At 40.3% G+C, this 13,580-nt stretch overlaps 1 protein-coding gene across 3 annotated transcripts in view; it reads left to right on the top strand.

The window, feature by feature from the left end:
- The first annotated feature begins 365 nt into the window (after positions 1–365).
- The window catches only part of CERKL (ceramide kinase like), a 57,850-nt gene continuing 44,635 nt past the window's right edge, over positions 366–13,580 (top strand). The window contains exons 1-3 of one of the 3 annotated variants that reach the window (XM_063340270.1): positions 584–719; positions 6,308–6,517; positions 7,424–7,596. In XM_063340270.1, the coding sequence (XP_063196340.1) occupies positions 7,527–7,596 (70 nt within the window). In that variant the 5' untranslated portion in view covers positions 584–719; positions 6,308–6,517; positions 7,424–7,526. Of the gene's footprint in view, positions 720–6,307; positions 6,518–7,423; positions 7,597–13,580 lie in introns of all 3 variants that reach the window. The other 2 variants (XM_063340269.1, XM_063340268.1) reach the window with 2 other exon arrangements.

The raw sequence follows: 13,580 nt of genomic DNA, 5'->3' as shown, positions 1-13,580 counted from the left end.
TTCATTGCTCTCCTCGGGGGAGTAACTCAGGGGAACAGAACCGTAAGAAGCCCGAGTGCCTGTGAACCGTTCCCGCTGTTACCGTACCCAACTTGGGGTCCCGGGGAGGCCTCAGCGGGTAGTAGGAGGGCCGCGGCACCGGCCCGGTCTCCCTGACCCACCGGCAGCAGCGAGGGCTCCGCTCCCGCTCAGCGGCGGAGGGAGAGGTTTCCCCCGCGAAGAGCCCCGGACAGCCCGGCCCGCTCCTCTCCCGCCGCTGCCTGTGAGGGGACGGCCGGCCGCGCGTGCGACACCGCCTCTCCCGGCCCGGAACGGGCGCCCTCCCGCCGGCCCCTGGGCTGCCGCGGCCCCGCCCGCGGGGCGGGGCGGGCGCTGCCTTGGCAGCAGCCGGGACGCCGGCAGCGGGCCGGTTTGGCGGGGTGGCGGTGGCGGTGCCGCCGCCATGCTGGGAGCCTCGGCCCCCTCCCTCCGCTCGCAGCGACGGGCCTGGCCCGAGCGGGGGGCGCAGGCGGCGGCTGGGGGCGCCGCTCGCTTCTCAGCGGCAGCGCCCGAGGAGCGGCGGCGGCGAGTGGCCCCGCTGCCGGCGGCGGCCCCGCCGGCCGAGGCGGGAGAGGAGCCGCTCCTCAGGGGCATCTTCGAGATCAGCAAGAGGAGCTGCGACGTGGTGCTGAGCGCCCGGCGGCTCCGTTGGAGCCCCATCCTGCCCGAGAGCCCCACAGGTGGGCCGGGGCGGGGCGGGGCGGGGGGTGCCGCAGGGGCCGGGCCCAGGCCCCGGGAGCGGGCGGCGGGGCCGGGCGGGGCGGGGCGAGGCGGCTTCCCCGCGGCGCTGCGGGGGGAAGGCGGGCTGCGGCCGGGGCCTCTCCGGACAGGGCGAGGGGGTTAAAACAGGGTTGCAGCAAACTGGTTAAAGTCAGTGGGGTGTCCCTTCCCTTCAAGGTTATGCTGGTGATTAAGGAAAAAAAAAATTGTTCATAAGGCAATAAGTGTCCTGTATCTGGACCGACTCTTCCTGGCAAGAGCCTTTACTTCTTGGCGGGTGATACAAAAAGGACAAAATGTAAGAGATGGTGTTTTTATGGCTTCTTAGCCCCAGGCAGGGCAGTAAGAGGATTTGTTTTTGTTCCTGCTACATCAGCTTTCTTTGGCTTAACCTCTTTGACAGGTACATAAACTGGAGTGCGTAGAGGTGGGTATGGTTTTGTGAGATGTGCCTGGGTTTTGTGATGAGGCTTCCGTGGCAAGTCATCCTTGCCCTGTGCTTTTCCGATAAAGCAATACGCTGTGAGAAAGTGCTGTTATAAAGGGCTTCATCAATTGAAACATTATACACAAAAGTTATAGAAGAAAACGAATGCTCTTTAAACTTATCCAAATAGTCTTTTTTTTTTTTTTATCCTAGGAACTGTGAAAATATGAATTTACTTTCAAAACTAAATATGCACGCTTAAAAGTGCTTGTATAGTGCAGTGACCTCCCAGTACTTATGTGAAAGAGGAATCAAAGTTGTGTTCAGGAATGCAGAGTATCCAGGCAGCGCACCTGCCTTCTGGTATGGTACGGTTAGCTTGTCCAGGCCTAAAATATCAGTATTATTTTGGACAGAAATTAAAGTTTCATATGGGTAAGATCCAACAGCTGTAAACTCAGCATACAGAGAAACAAAGTTTCTTTCACATGCCAGCTTTTCTATGTTAAAGTAATCTGTTCCTCTTCAGGGCAGTCTGTATGCTGCAGAGCCTTTAGAGTAGTGTGGAAGCCTGTGATTCCAGTGCTGCTGCTGCAGAGAAATACTCAGATGTTCACAGCTGAAGTCGTTATGCTTCATTTCGTGTACCCATGTTGGGATACCAGAGCTACTGAAATCAAACTAACGTGATGCCATGCACAGCTATTGATTCTTACCCTCCGAATGGCGTAACTGTCTTAAGGCAGTGTTGTGCTCAGACTAAAATACCTGCTTTTCAGCAGGACCGTTGAGTTTGAATGACAGCTGCAGTGATGTGTGTACAGTCCTTCCTCTTGTGGAGCCAGTTGGGCTGCCTTTTTAATGCTGTTACACAATGCTGTAGCCTCTTCCTTCCCTTTTGGGATTAACTACAGGTCTCTGTGTATATGATCTGAAGTCTGATTTATTAATTATTTAGTTCTGTGCGCAGTGCTCTAATTTGATAGCCACTTTATGTTCTGGCTACTTTAATGTAGCTTGAATTGTCATATATCAGGAGCTAGAGTCCACAGTTTTCTTTTAATTGTCACCAGTGAAGGATTTTAAGGTACAGACAAGAAGAATGAATTTTTGTATGTATTGCTTCATGCTTCAAGGGATGGGAGTGTATTCTGGTTCCTTTTTTTTTTTTTTTTTTTTTCCCTAGGAAAAGTCCACCCCCTTAAATTGCTACTTTGTGTTAAGATCTTTTCATCCTTAGATTACTCATACAAACATGGGGAGCTTTTCTGTCTTAGCTCCTGCAAGGTAATAAAGTATGCAGTGCTTAAAGTCACACATGTTGCAGATGGCAGGACTTCAGGAGTCTTATGGAAAGCAGCACTGACAAGTTGGTGTCAATTTTATCAGGATTTGGGCTTTTCCTGCACATGTATTAAATATATGCCGATAATTCTTTGTGTTTTCCAATTTGGTTTTGTACTATGTAGCATTGAGCTGCTAAATGTTTTGGTTTCTGAGACGCTCTTAACGTCCTACTTCTTTACTAACTTCAGTGGAAAAGACAGTGGTGTCTTCCAAATGCTGGGTTTTTCCTGAAGTCTCTGGTAGGCTATGAATTTTTACTATAGGATTTCCAAATTCTTAAATGTCAAGTACTGACATTGAAGATAAAGGGATTTTCAGTTCCTCTGTTGGTATAGATGCCACCACTATGTCACCTGTAGCTGTTCCAGGCTCTCTTTGAGAATGAAATAATCTTAAAAGGAAGACTATTAGTTTGTTTCTGAGACCCTTCTATCCTTCTGGCCACTTTGTGGTGGGAACACAATGGTCTACCCAAGCAGCATTCAGAAGGATACTTGTGACCCCTTCCTTCAGGCCAGCGTGGCTCTACATGTACCTGTCGGTGACTGCAGATGAACTAAGAGCTGAAAAATTCACTGTGTAGGGCTTGTTGCCCTCACAGGGATGAATTCAACAAAAGTCTTGTCTGTTTTTCTTTCCGTCTTGGATACAGTAGGTCAGGATGGTTTTACCTCTGCAGTTCCTATTTTAGGAAAAGACCTTCTATGGCAGTCACTCCAGTCTGTCAAGTCAGAGAGCTCCCAGGTAATTGCTTTCTCCCATTTTCCCTGACCTCCCATCCCCAATAATTCCCCAAAAGTATTCCTGACTTGCTGAAGTTGTAATTTGTCATCCGCAATTACGTGGTTGTTATTATATGTCCTTACATGTGGTAGCTTGTACAGCCTTGGCTTCTTCAGCTTCTCCTAAATAGAACTGAAAGCTCCAGCTTAAAGTTCCCAAGCAGGTGACATCTGCTATGCCTGGGCTCGATCATGTCACGCTCATTTATGTGTAGTTCTGCCCCACTGCACTGTTTCTGTGGAGTTTTTGACAGTGTGATTATCAGGCAGACTTCCTTCTTTACCTTCCCTTTGTTTTCTTCAGCTTCTGTCTCCTTGAGTTTTTTGACTACCAGTGTTCGCTGAGGATTTCTGATGGCCTCCTTTGTTGTTCACTCTCCAGACCTTGTAGCAAGCTCCCGAGCAGCCTCCTCTCTAATAAGCGTGACCCATTATGAATTTTGCGTGTTCTCTATTACGACAAAACTTTGGGCAGAAGTAAGGCCTGGGCAGGCAACTGGATGTGGAGCCTGAGGAAATGAATGTGTCCTGTGGGAATGCCGGCAGTGCGAGGCATGGCTCAGCTGCCCCCTCCAAAACGCCACAGTTACGGTCCGGGCGTGCAGCTTGGCTCAGCCTTTTCTTCTGTCTGGAGCTGGGTACCCTCTGACCCATTGCTGGTTGCTGGCTGTTAACAATGCACCCAGCGTTGCAATGAGAAGTGGAGCTCACAGTCAGTAGTTAGGTTTTTTTTCCTCTGGCTTCTTTCTGAGTGATTTTCCTATGCTATAAATATAAATACTGAAATTATGAAAAAACAAGACTTCTCTCTCTGTATTAATAATCCATCCCCAAATTGATGCTTCTCCTTTTGGATGCTGCTTCAAAACCATATCAGAGAAAGCTACCTTTAGTATAGATTTGAAAATTCTATGTGATTTTTAGAAGTTCCCAGAAGATAATAAGAATGACTGAATGATGGAAAAATAAACATTTACATTTAAGAACAAATGCTCAGAGTGGATTTTTTTTTTTAAATTTTTTTGTATGGCTAAAGTTTAAAAGCTAATGACATGTAGGGGATCAGCAGCAGTGGATGCAGGAATCATTTGTATTTTAGAACAGTTTCAGTACAAATAGTGTCAATTCGGTCGTCCTTATGCCATTCGTCCAATATGGCTTGTTTCTTGTTTTTGAATAAGAACTTTATTCCTGATATTTTTTTAAAGCCTTCATCATCTTTTTAAAGATTGCCACAGAATTTCACAATTTACAGTAACTGTAGTTTTTCAGCAGATTTCTGGCAAATAGGAAACAGAACAAGACTGGCTCAGTGTTTTACTGGTATGTGAAGTCCGGAGGCTTTTGATCATTATGAAAAACTTTTTATACGCGTAGTTTCTTTTTATGTGTGTAGTTTCTTGTGTGTGTAGTGTACTTGACTGAAGGGTATATGAAGTTGTTCTCAGACTGATAGCATGTAGGCTGGACTGAGTGTTTGGATACTAATAACTTGGATAAAACTTGCTTTTTAAATATAAGTAATAGAACATAATATTCTAAATGAATTGATGAATAAGAAAGTGAGATCTCTGGAGCAATCCAGCGGTTAATGTATTAATGAATATATATTTTCATAATGAAGTAAAAAAGATCAATGTGTTAAGTATACTATTCTTATATATAGTATACTATAGTTGTTGATGTTAATCTAAAATATAGATTTATAAATATTTTACATAAGTGCAGCAATAAGAAAAAAAAAAGAGCACTGATGTATTGCAACAGTGAAAGAGTTAGCAATAAAGGACTTAAAATTAATTCCGAGTGCATAGTGGCCTGCTGCCAAGGCTATTTAGGAACAGATGTGGCTGAAATAGATACCAATAGTCTGTTTGGGATCTCTAAAGTAAGACATCTGTCAGTCTATCGGTCAGTCAGGAATAATGGAAATGGGAACTGGCTGTTACAAAATGCGAATTACTGAAGTTCCACGTTGGTCAAATTCAAAGCTTTTGATTCTACTTCTGACGTGTAGAGAACATAATTTCTCTAAGTGGCTTATCTATTGTCCAAATAGGAAAACTGTTTTTAGGGAAGAGACATAAAGATAAATAATATGAAGTGTAACTAAGGGTGAGATGTACACGTATCACATTAATATATGGCTTTAAGAAGTAAATTGAAGGAAGAAAGCATGCAGTTTTAAACAACCCCGTGGCGTCTGAACTTGTAAGACACACTTAAATTTTTTTTTCAAGGAAGTCCATAAAATTAATGTCTTTTAGGTAAATGCTGCATGAAACTGCAAAAGAATTTATTAATTTACAACTTTTTATAAAAAATTAAAAATATTTCAGGAAATGGAGTATACTAATTAAAGGTCTCTTAAAATTTGTTCTTTATTTCAGGTGACTTCTAGACATAATGTTTTGATTCTCGGTGTGTCTTTTATGCTTTATCAGCGGATCAGTTCATGGCCCCTTGTTTGTGGAACAATTTATGTTGTTTCATGCTTTCTGGTGGTTTTCTTGTATTTCACATCTTTATGCACCTCTCTGTTTATGTTGAAAGGAATTAACATTAGTTTAATTCTCTGCCTCCAAAGAGAGAGATCAGATATTTAAATCTTTGTTGCGGAGAATAAGTTTCTATGCTAGGTCTTGCAAATTCTATTTGTGTATGTTTGGGCTTACATGCATGTTAAGTTGGAGCGTGTGTTAGTTGTAGGGAGCTACGTGAGTTTGAAATAACAAGATTTATATAGCTTTCACACAGCATAGTAACTCTTCTTTGAGGCCTTTTCTTTTTAATGCAAAACACTTTCTATTGGTGATATGGTGGGTTTTGTTACCTTAAAGCTCTTGTAGGCCATAAAATGGCAAGTTTTAGACTTGCCTAAAGGTGATAGGTTTTGGTTTTGTGGTTGGGTTGGTGTTTATTTTTTTTCTTCCCCTCTTCATTTTTCCTGTTGCACTGTGTAATAATTATACCTTGCCATATACTGTTATAGATAAGGCGATGCTCTGCTTTATTCATCTCCCGTGCCTGCCTGGCGAGTGAGGGACTGGGTGGCTGGGTGCTTGCCCGATTCTGCATCATCAGGCAGTTGGCACACCAGCAACGAGCCAGACGTAGCTGGTGCTGATATTTTGGCTGCGGAACAGGCCAATTGAAGAAAGATAGGTAGGAATCGAGGAGCGATCAAGAATACTGCCGTGGGGTGAGCTGATATATTAAGGATTTTGGTGAAGTGCCATATGGGTGTGAGAGGGATTTGTGGGTACTATGGAGAGGGATATCAGTGAGTGGAGGGGAAACTGAAGCTGTTGCTGGGCAGATAGGAAGACATGCAGGGTGATGCTATAATGCATGAGGTATGTCTGATACAGGGTAGGGAAATCCCTAGAAAGTCAGAGGAGACATAATAATGTGGTGAGGTAAAGAGAGGTAGGATGCAAGTTTATTTAAAAAACAAAATAATTATCAAACTTCCATAATTTTCCTGTCCATGGAATAATTGCCAACTCTTCTGCCTAAGCTTTCTGTGCAGAGGTGTGCAAGAGTAAATTGATGGTCTTGCTTATATACAATGATGGAAAGAATCCAGAAGTGTATATTTAAAAAAAAGTTGATATACTATCCAATCTGTGATGTCCATGCTAGTGCTATTTTCATGTCTGTGATAGTGATATAGGGTTAAGAGGCCCTTCCTCAGTGTAAATTAATGTTCTTTTTAAGTCATTAAAACCAGTATGCAGGCAAATCCCACCTAAATCTTGTATCTCAATTTCTGAATCTGTTCTTCAGCCTTTGAGAAACACTACTTATTTTTTTTTTACCTCTCTTTTGTATTCTAGATGCTATTGTAATCTTTTGTTGGTTGCCATTTTACCATATCATCCCTGAATTTGTACCCCTCTACTGTGCACCTTTATGTGTTTTCTGTTGCATCAAATGTTGCCAACTTACCTTGACTTTTCGAGTGTAGTTTATTGGATAATGCATGATTTCTTTCAGGCAATCCCTTACAGTTAGAAGCAGTGCTCTGTAAATGTCCAAGAAGCTACATAATTCCTGATTCCTGAAATCCTTTTTTTTTTTTTTTTTTTTTTTGTAATGTCTACAGGAAACACATACAAAATCTGATGAATAGCTTGGCCACCTGAAATCTGAGACTGCTGCCTACTTTCTTTGTCTGCGGCTGTTTCTCTCCTTGGACTGCGTGTAGAATGTGGTTCTGTAGCACCTTGCGTGAGATAGTTGTTGGGATCATGGTGTCTAATGGGGTCTTCTGCTATGGTAAATCCAAAAAAGCTTGCTCCCATAGTTGTAACTGTTCATGGTAATGAACAAGTTCAAAATTGAGAATATGATGTTCTTTTGCATTTTCTTATTTTGTATCTTGGCAAAATACATGCTCAGATTAACGCATTTCTGTCTTTATTTTACAGTTACAAAATAGAAATAAAAATAAAGCAGGAAAGTCTGACATCTGCTCTCATTGGAGTCAAGATAAACAAAACTTAGATAAACAATTTTCCTTTCATTGTAGATGTCTTACTTGTTAACTATGTGTTACAAAAGCAGCAGGTAATAGATGCTGTTGCAATTCTGCAAAAAATAAACAAACAAATAGGTACTGGATAGAAGGAATTCCTTTATGTTTGCTGTTTCTTTTAGGTATATCTAACTGTATTATATGCTGCCTTTAGAAGGAAGTTTTTACTTCAGTTCACTTAGTACTCTAAAAATATTTTTATCCTTCTTCTGAAAAATCTGAGAACATAGATCTGAAGTTTTTGTGTACCTTAACATTAGTGGGTCATGGAACTAATGTTTTCCTTTCAAGGAAATCAGTGGTTCCAGTTTTTATAACTTATGTTGTAACAGTATGTGCAGACAAAAAACCATAATGTGTTGCGTATGTGATACACATCTTACCATATTGCCATAAGGAACTGCTATTATGTTAGACACCAACTGATTTTGTGATAGTGTTGGATTTCTCTCACATATGCTTATGTTTTTGTACAGATGATCCTTTAGGAACATCTGCTAGTTTTGTGGTGGTATCTGCTGTTTCCTTTCAAAATGTGACCTTTTTGTCATCTACTACTGGGACTGCTATAGGATTGCATTATACTAAGATCCTTTTCTAAATTGATTCCTGTCTCATAGACATTAACGGTCAATGTTTGAGTTAATTGGGTTTCACCATTCTCTGACATACTACAGAGTTGATTGCAGCTGCAAAGTTAATAAATTAACCTTTTAAAATACTATTTAATGGTTTTATTTATTTTTTTATTAAATCTGCTAACTTGTTAGTGACTAGAACTTCCTCCTTCCAACTGTTTAGGTTGCCTCAAAAATACTTGCGTCTGAAGACTAAGTATAAGGATGGTATTTCTCAAACTATTTCACTAGGGAAGAAGTTTTGGAACTCCCCTCTTGCAGTTTAGGAACCCTTCCCACTTTAGTTGAAGCGCAGATCCTTTGGACGGTGATACCAGTTCAGGCATCACTGTCCAAGTGTAGCTGAGTAAGTGAAGTTGCAAGCGCAACTGAAATTCATTTGCACGCACGGCACTGTAACTGGCAGAAAAGTCATAACCCTGTAACTGCAACCAAAAATGGGTTCTTAGCATTTTGGATGCTCCTCCTCTTGGATGAATTACCAAGTTGTAATATAATGTCTCTTTCACATGTAGATATTATCTGGGTAAATGGATGCTATGTAGCTACAATGAAGAGTCGAAGACATTGGTATTTCCTATTTCTGCACTCTGGCTGAGCATAGAAATCCTTTTTGTAGGACTTCAGACTTTACTGTCAAACTGTTTTTCTGTGGCCCTCTGCAGGAAAAAGTGGCGTCTTGATTTTTTGTCATTCGGAAAAGTGGCTAATTATTTTGTTTCCAACATATGAGGTATGCTTGTATAGAGATAGTAGTTACTTTCACATAATACTGTTTGTGGTTTTAAAAGTTAAATGTGTATTTAAGCATGCATGAGACTTAATATTTTGAAAAACAATTAGGTTTCTGGTACTTCTTTAGCTTCATTTATTGATACGCATTGTCATCTAGTTATACCTGTTTTACTCCAAACTGTATTAATTTCAAAGGTGATTTTGAAGTTAAAAGTAATTGACTTCTACTTTCCAGTGACAGTGTTGCTAAAGGAAACAAAAAATTAGTTAACTCATTTAAAATGTGTTTATGGCTTTCTTGGTTGAACCTAAATTTCTTGATGAACATGTATTTTGTTACTATCAAAGTACGCAGATCAAAAATGCACTATTGAATGAGAACATTTTGCTTCCTGTAAGGTCTCAAGGTAACTCTTTTCCTGTTGTGTTTCCTCATGGACTCATAAAAATCATAAACCCCCCCCCTCATAACGTAGCTCCATCAGAGCAACAAGGAATGTCCCACAAACCTGGAAGTTATGTGATACTAGAATTACCAATATCACCAGTTCTTTCTTGGAGCAGAATCAATAAGCTGATTTTCAGACAACATCACAGTCCCCGTTATTTAGGTACTGTTATGAGGAGTGGCTTGTTTATGGTGTAGGCAAGTCTTAGCTGAGTTTATCTTTTGGGAATGAGTTTGGTGCTGGGAGATGACTGCTTTTGTCTGAAGCCTTGAGCTGTATTTGTATCTTTATCGTGCTCGTAAGTGGGAGCGTTTAAAAATGCTGATGTACAGATTGAGAGGGTGCTTCTGATTTTATTCCTTCCCCAAATTTTCCTAGCTTGTTTCTTTTTAAGATTAAAGAGTAATCCTCATTTTATTCTTTGATGGTTGGGTATGTGATTAAAAGAATTTTTTTGGTGTGATTTACGTTTGCCACCCTAGCTGAATGTTGTGAAACATTTTAACATAGTGTCCACTGTAAATGCCAAATATTGAATGTTATTTTGTGAATGTTAGAGATTAAAGAAACAAAATACAAAGCACAGAACTCATGTGGAGCTCTTTATGTATTATCTGTCAATGACAACGTAGCTCTTAGCCACTTTGAGATTGATGCAATAAATACGTAAACCCTTAAGCTGCAAAACCAAGAAAATGCTTCAAGCCACACTTAATTTGGAGTTTTGTGATATGATTGTAAGCCAGAGCATGCAGAATGATTGTAAGCCACAAAGCTTAATTTTTGTAAAATTGGAGCTCAGAAACCAGAGTGGATCACGAATCATTTGTGTGATCCTAGGATAACTTGTATAAGAGGTAAAAATTATTTTCCATGCCCACTATTGGCTTTATGTTACAAGGAATGATTAGTTTTCCTTACTAGTAGTATGGAAGCTGGTGTTTTCTCTCATGGTCTTTAAGTGATAACAGATGCAGATAGTAAGTTTGTTTAAAAAAAAAAAAAGGTGTTTTAAAGTAAAAAATAAAAATTGTAGGCTGAATTTTCATGCGAGCCTTGGTAATATGGTAGCCTTTCTGTAAGGGATTTGATGAAAGAAAATTCTACTTCTTATGTTTAAGATCTGGTGCAACTTCCTCCCTTTCCTGGTTTCTTGTTTAATTGTAGATGTAAGAATATATTAATCTCTTGAGAAAAAAATATCTAGTAACTTGGTTTACCTCACGGTTCTCTAATCTAGCATGTAGCTGTTTCTTTCCTGTGTGTTGCAATTTTAAACAAATCTGTTCATGAACAGAATTCAGTGCTGAACTCTGGATTTCCTGGCTCTTGTCTGTTTGGCTATATAAGATGGGAGTTACTTAAATGCTTTTCAGTATGGAGTAATTGCCGTAGTTGTGGGTTTATTTGAACTGTGACAATAAATCTCTTCTGTCAGTCTATACACTCAAGTGAATATAGGAAAGTATGCTTTGCAAAGCTCCGAAAATGCAAAGCAACAGATGTTATGTACTGCACAATTATGCGTATCCTGGAAACAGTTCTTTACACAGTGCAGACAGTCTTGGAAAAACAAAATTTGACATACAAATGACCAAGTTAAGGGTAGCTGCAATAAATACTTACAACTAAATATAATGCTGTTTTGCAGATGCTGCTCTGAGTTTGAGTAATTAAATGCTCGACTTAATAGTTGTATTAAAACACCCTGTTTGACAGATGTTTAAATATCGTCCTTGTGTTTATATTTTTCTGTATTGTTTTAGTCCAGCATAGGAGAAATAGAATAAGTATTCTCACTTAAAAATAATGTTATAGGAAAATGGATTTTTAAAAAAGAGCCTAAGTTATTCTAACTTAAGTGAAAATTCTTGTAAATAAATTGATAAAAATAAATAGGAAAAATTTCCAGCTAAATTGCTGGCTTTCTGTGTGAAAACAGCACATCTTTGCCTGTCTGATCTGTTGACTGCTCTGAAGATGGTTCAAAATGAGATTGCTCTTGTCCAAGTCCTCTCCCTGGTTCGCCGTTTGTCGCAGGGCCTTTTGGAGACTCGTCAAACAGCTCTGTCAAGAAAGCTACTGAAAGATTTCATACTTGGATGGTTTTGGACTTCCCAAAGGCCTGCTCTGTCACATCTACATAGTGTAACTGGAGGCGAGGTAATTAGTTAGAGATCAAAATTTTCATAGCACCAGTGAATAAAATTATCATAGCATAAGTGAATAATAACAGTTAGATGGCTATAGATGGTGCTAACTCATGCTGACGTAAAACTTTGAACAGATTTGTGGTTTCATTTAGTAAATTCTGCAGTTGGCACATCCTATAGTAAACCTAAATGTATTGATATGTTACAATGATCGGGAGAAGGTTGTATATAGATGTCTATTTTTAACTTGGTATTATTAAAGGAAAAAGAATGCTTCTGAATATTTTGTGTGAAATGGACTGTTTCTTGGTCACTTGACTACAACACAGTCATTAAACAAGGCTGTGATTAAACTAAGAATATCCTCCAAATCCTTTTCTGTTCCATGTATCTTTTGTGATAGAGGAGTAATAATAACTATGATTGCTTTAGAAAACAGTGCTTAGCAGAAGAAAAGAGAGTACCTGATAAATGTCTGTAGTTCTTTTTTTTTTGTTTACTGTAGTACAAACAAAAATGAAATAAAAAGGCTTTTTTCTGCACTTACATTTGTTGAGGAGTTAATTATTTAAAATATGATGGAAACAAGCAGGTGGTGTTTTTGAAATTTCGTCCCTAGGTCTCACTTGTTTTACGGAAACCATTTGTGGAACGTACACACAGAAATTCAGTACTAAACTTGCAATGTAATTTGTACATATATGCTTGTTTGTCTTCGTTAAAGTGGCTACTGCTTTTTACATTTGCAAGTTTAACATTTTAGCAATATTAGTTTATATGCAGGAGCAGACTAATAAAATGAACTTACAGTAAAAAGGAAGCTGTTCTTAAATATGTTTCTGTTTGTTTTGTTTCCAGTGTTTGTTTTCTTTGTCTAATTCATGGAGCGAAGGCTACCTGAAAAGTTCACAATGCCTTTGGTATATTAACAATGTGGTCTGGAAGGAGTATGGAAGAGGAAAAAATGGCATGGGATAAACATGAAAAAGCAGAAATGCTGATTTTTTTTTTGTTGTTTGGGGAATGTTAAAATAGGAGTGGAAAAGCATTTAGAGACTGTCAGTTATGTCCTACAGCACAGCTTCAGAGACGTGACCATTTTGCAGATTTAACTGGGTAATTGGACAGTGAGTCCAAAAGTTGATATAATTAACCTTAGTATAATGTATTGATCTCTTATCTGAATGCCATCAGCCTGGGATCAAGATCAGGAGCTGTAGCTAGACCATTCCTAACCTATATTCCTAACCTGGGGCCCCTAACATTGCAAGGACACAGACCTGTTGGAGTGGGTCCAGAGGAGGGCCACAAAGATGATCAGAGGGGTGGAGCACCTCTCCTATGAGGACAGGCTGAGAGAGTTGGGGCTGTTCCGCCTGGAGAAGGCAAGGCTCTGAGGAGACCTTATAGCAGCCTTCCAGTACCTAAAGGGGACCTACAGGAAAGCTGGGGAGGGACTCTTTATCAGGGAGTGTAGTGATAGGACGAGGGGTAATGGTTTTAAAGTGAAAGAGGGGAGATTTGGATTAGACATTAGGAAGAAATTCTTTACTGTGAGGGTGGTGAGACACTGGAACAGGTTGCCCAGGGAAGCTGTGGATGCCCCATCCCTGGAGGTGTTCGAGGCCAGGCTGGATGGGGCTTTGAGCAGCCTGGTCTAGTGGGAGGTGTCCCTGACCAGGGCAGGGGGTTGGAACTAGATGATCTTTAAGGTCCCTTCCAACTCTAACCAGTCTATAGTTCTATGATT

The sequence above is a fragment of the Chroicocephalus ridibundus genome, chromosome 7, assembly GCF_963924245.1.
Source record: "Chroicocephalus ridibundus chromosome 7, bChrRid1.1, whole genome shotgun sequence".
NCBI lineage: Eukaryota > Metazoa > Chordata > Aves > Charadriiformes > Laridae > Chroicocephalus > Chroicocephalus ridibundus.
This window is presented reverse-complemented; position numbering and strand designations above follow the sequence as displayed.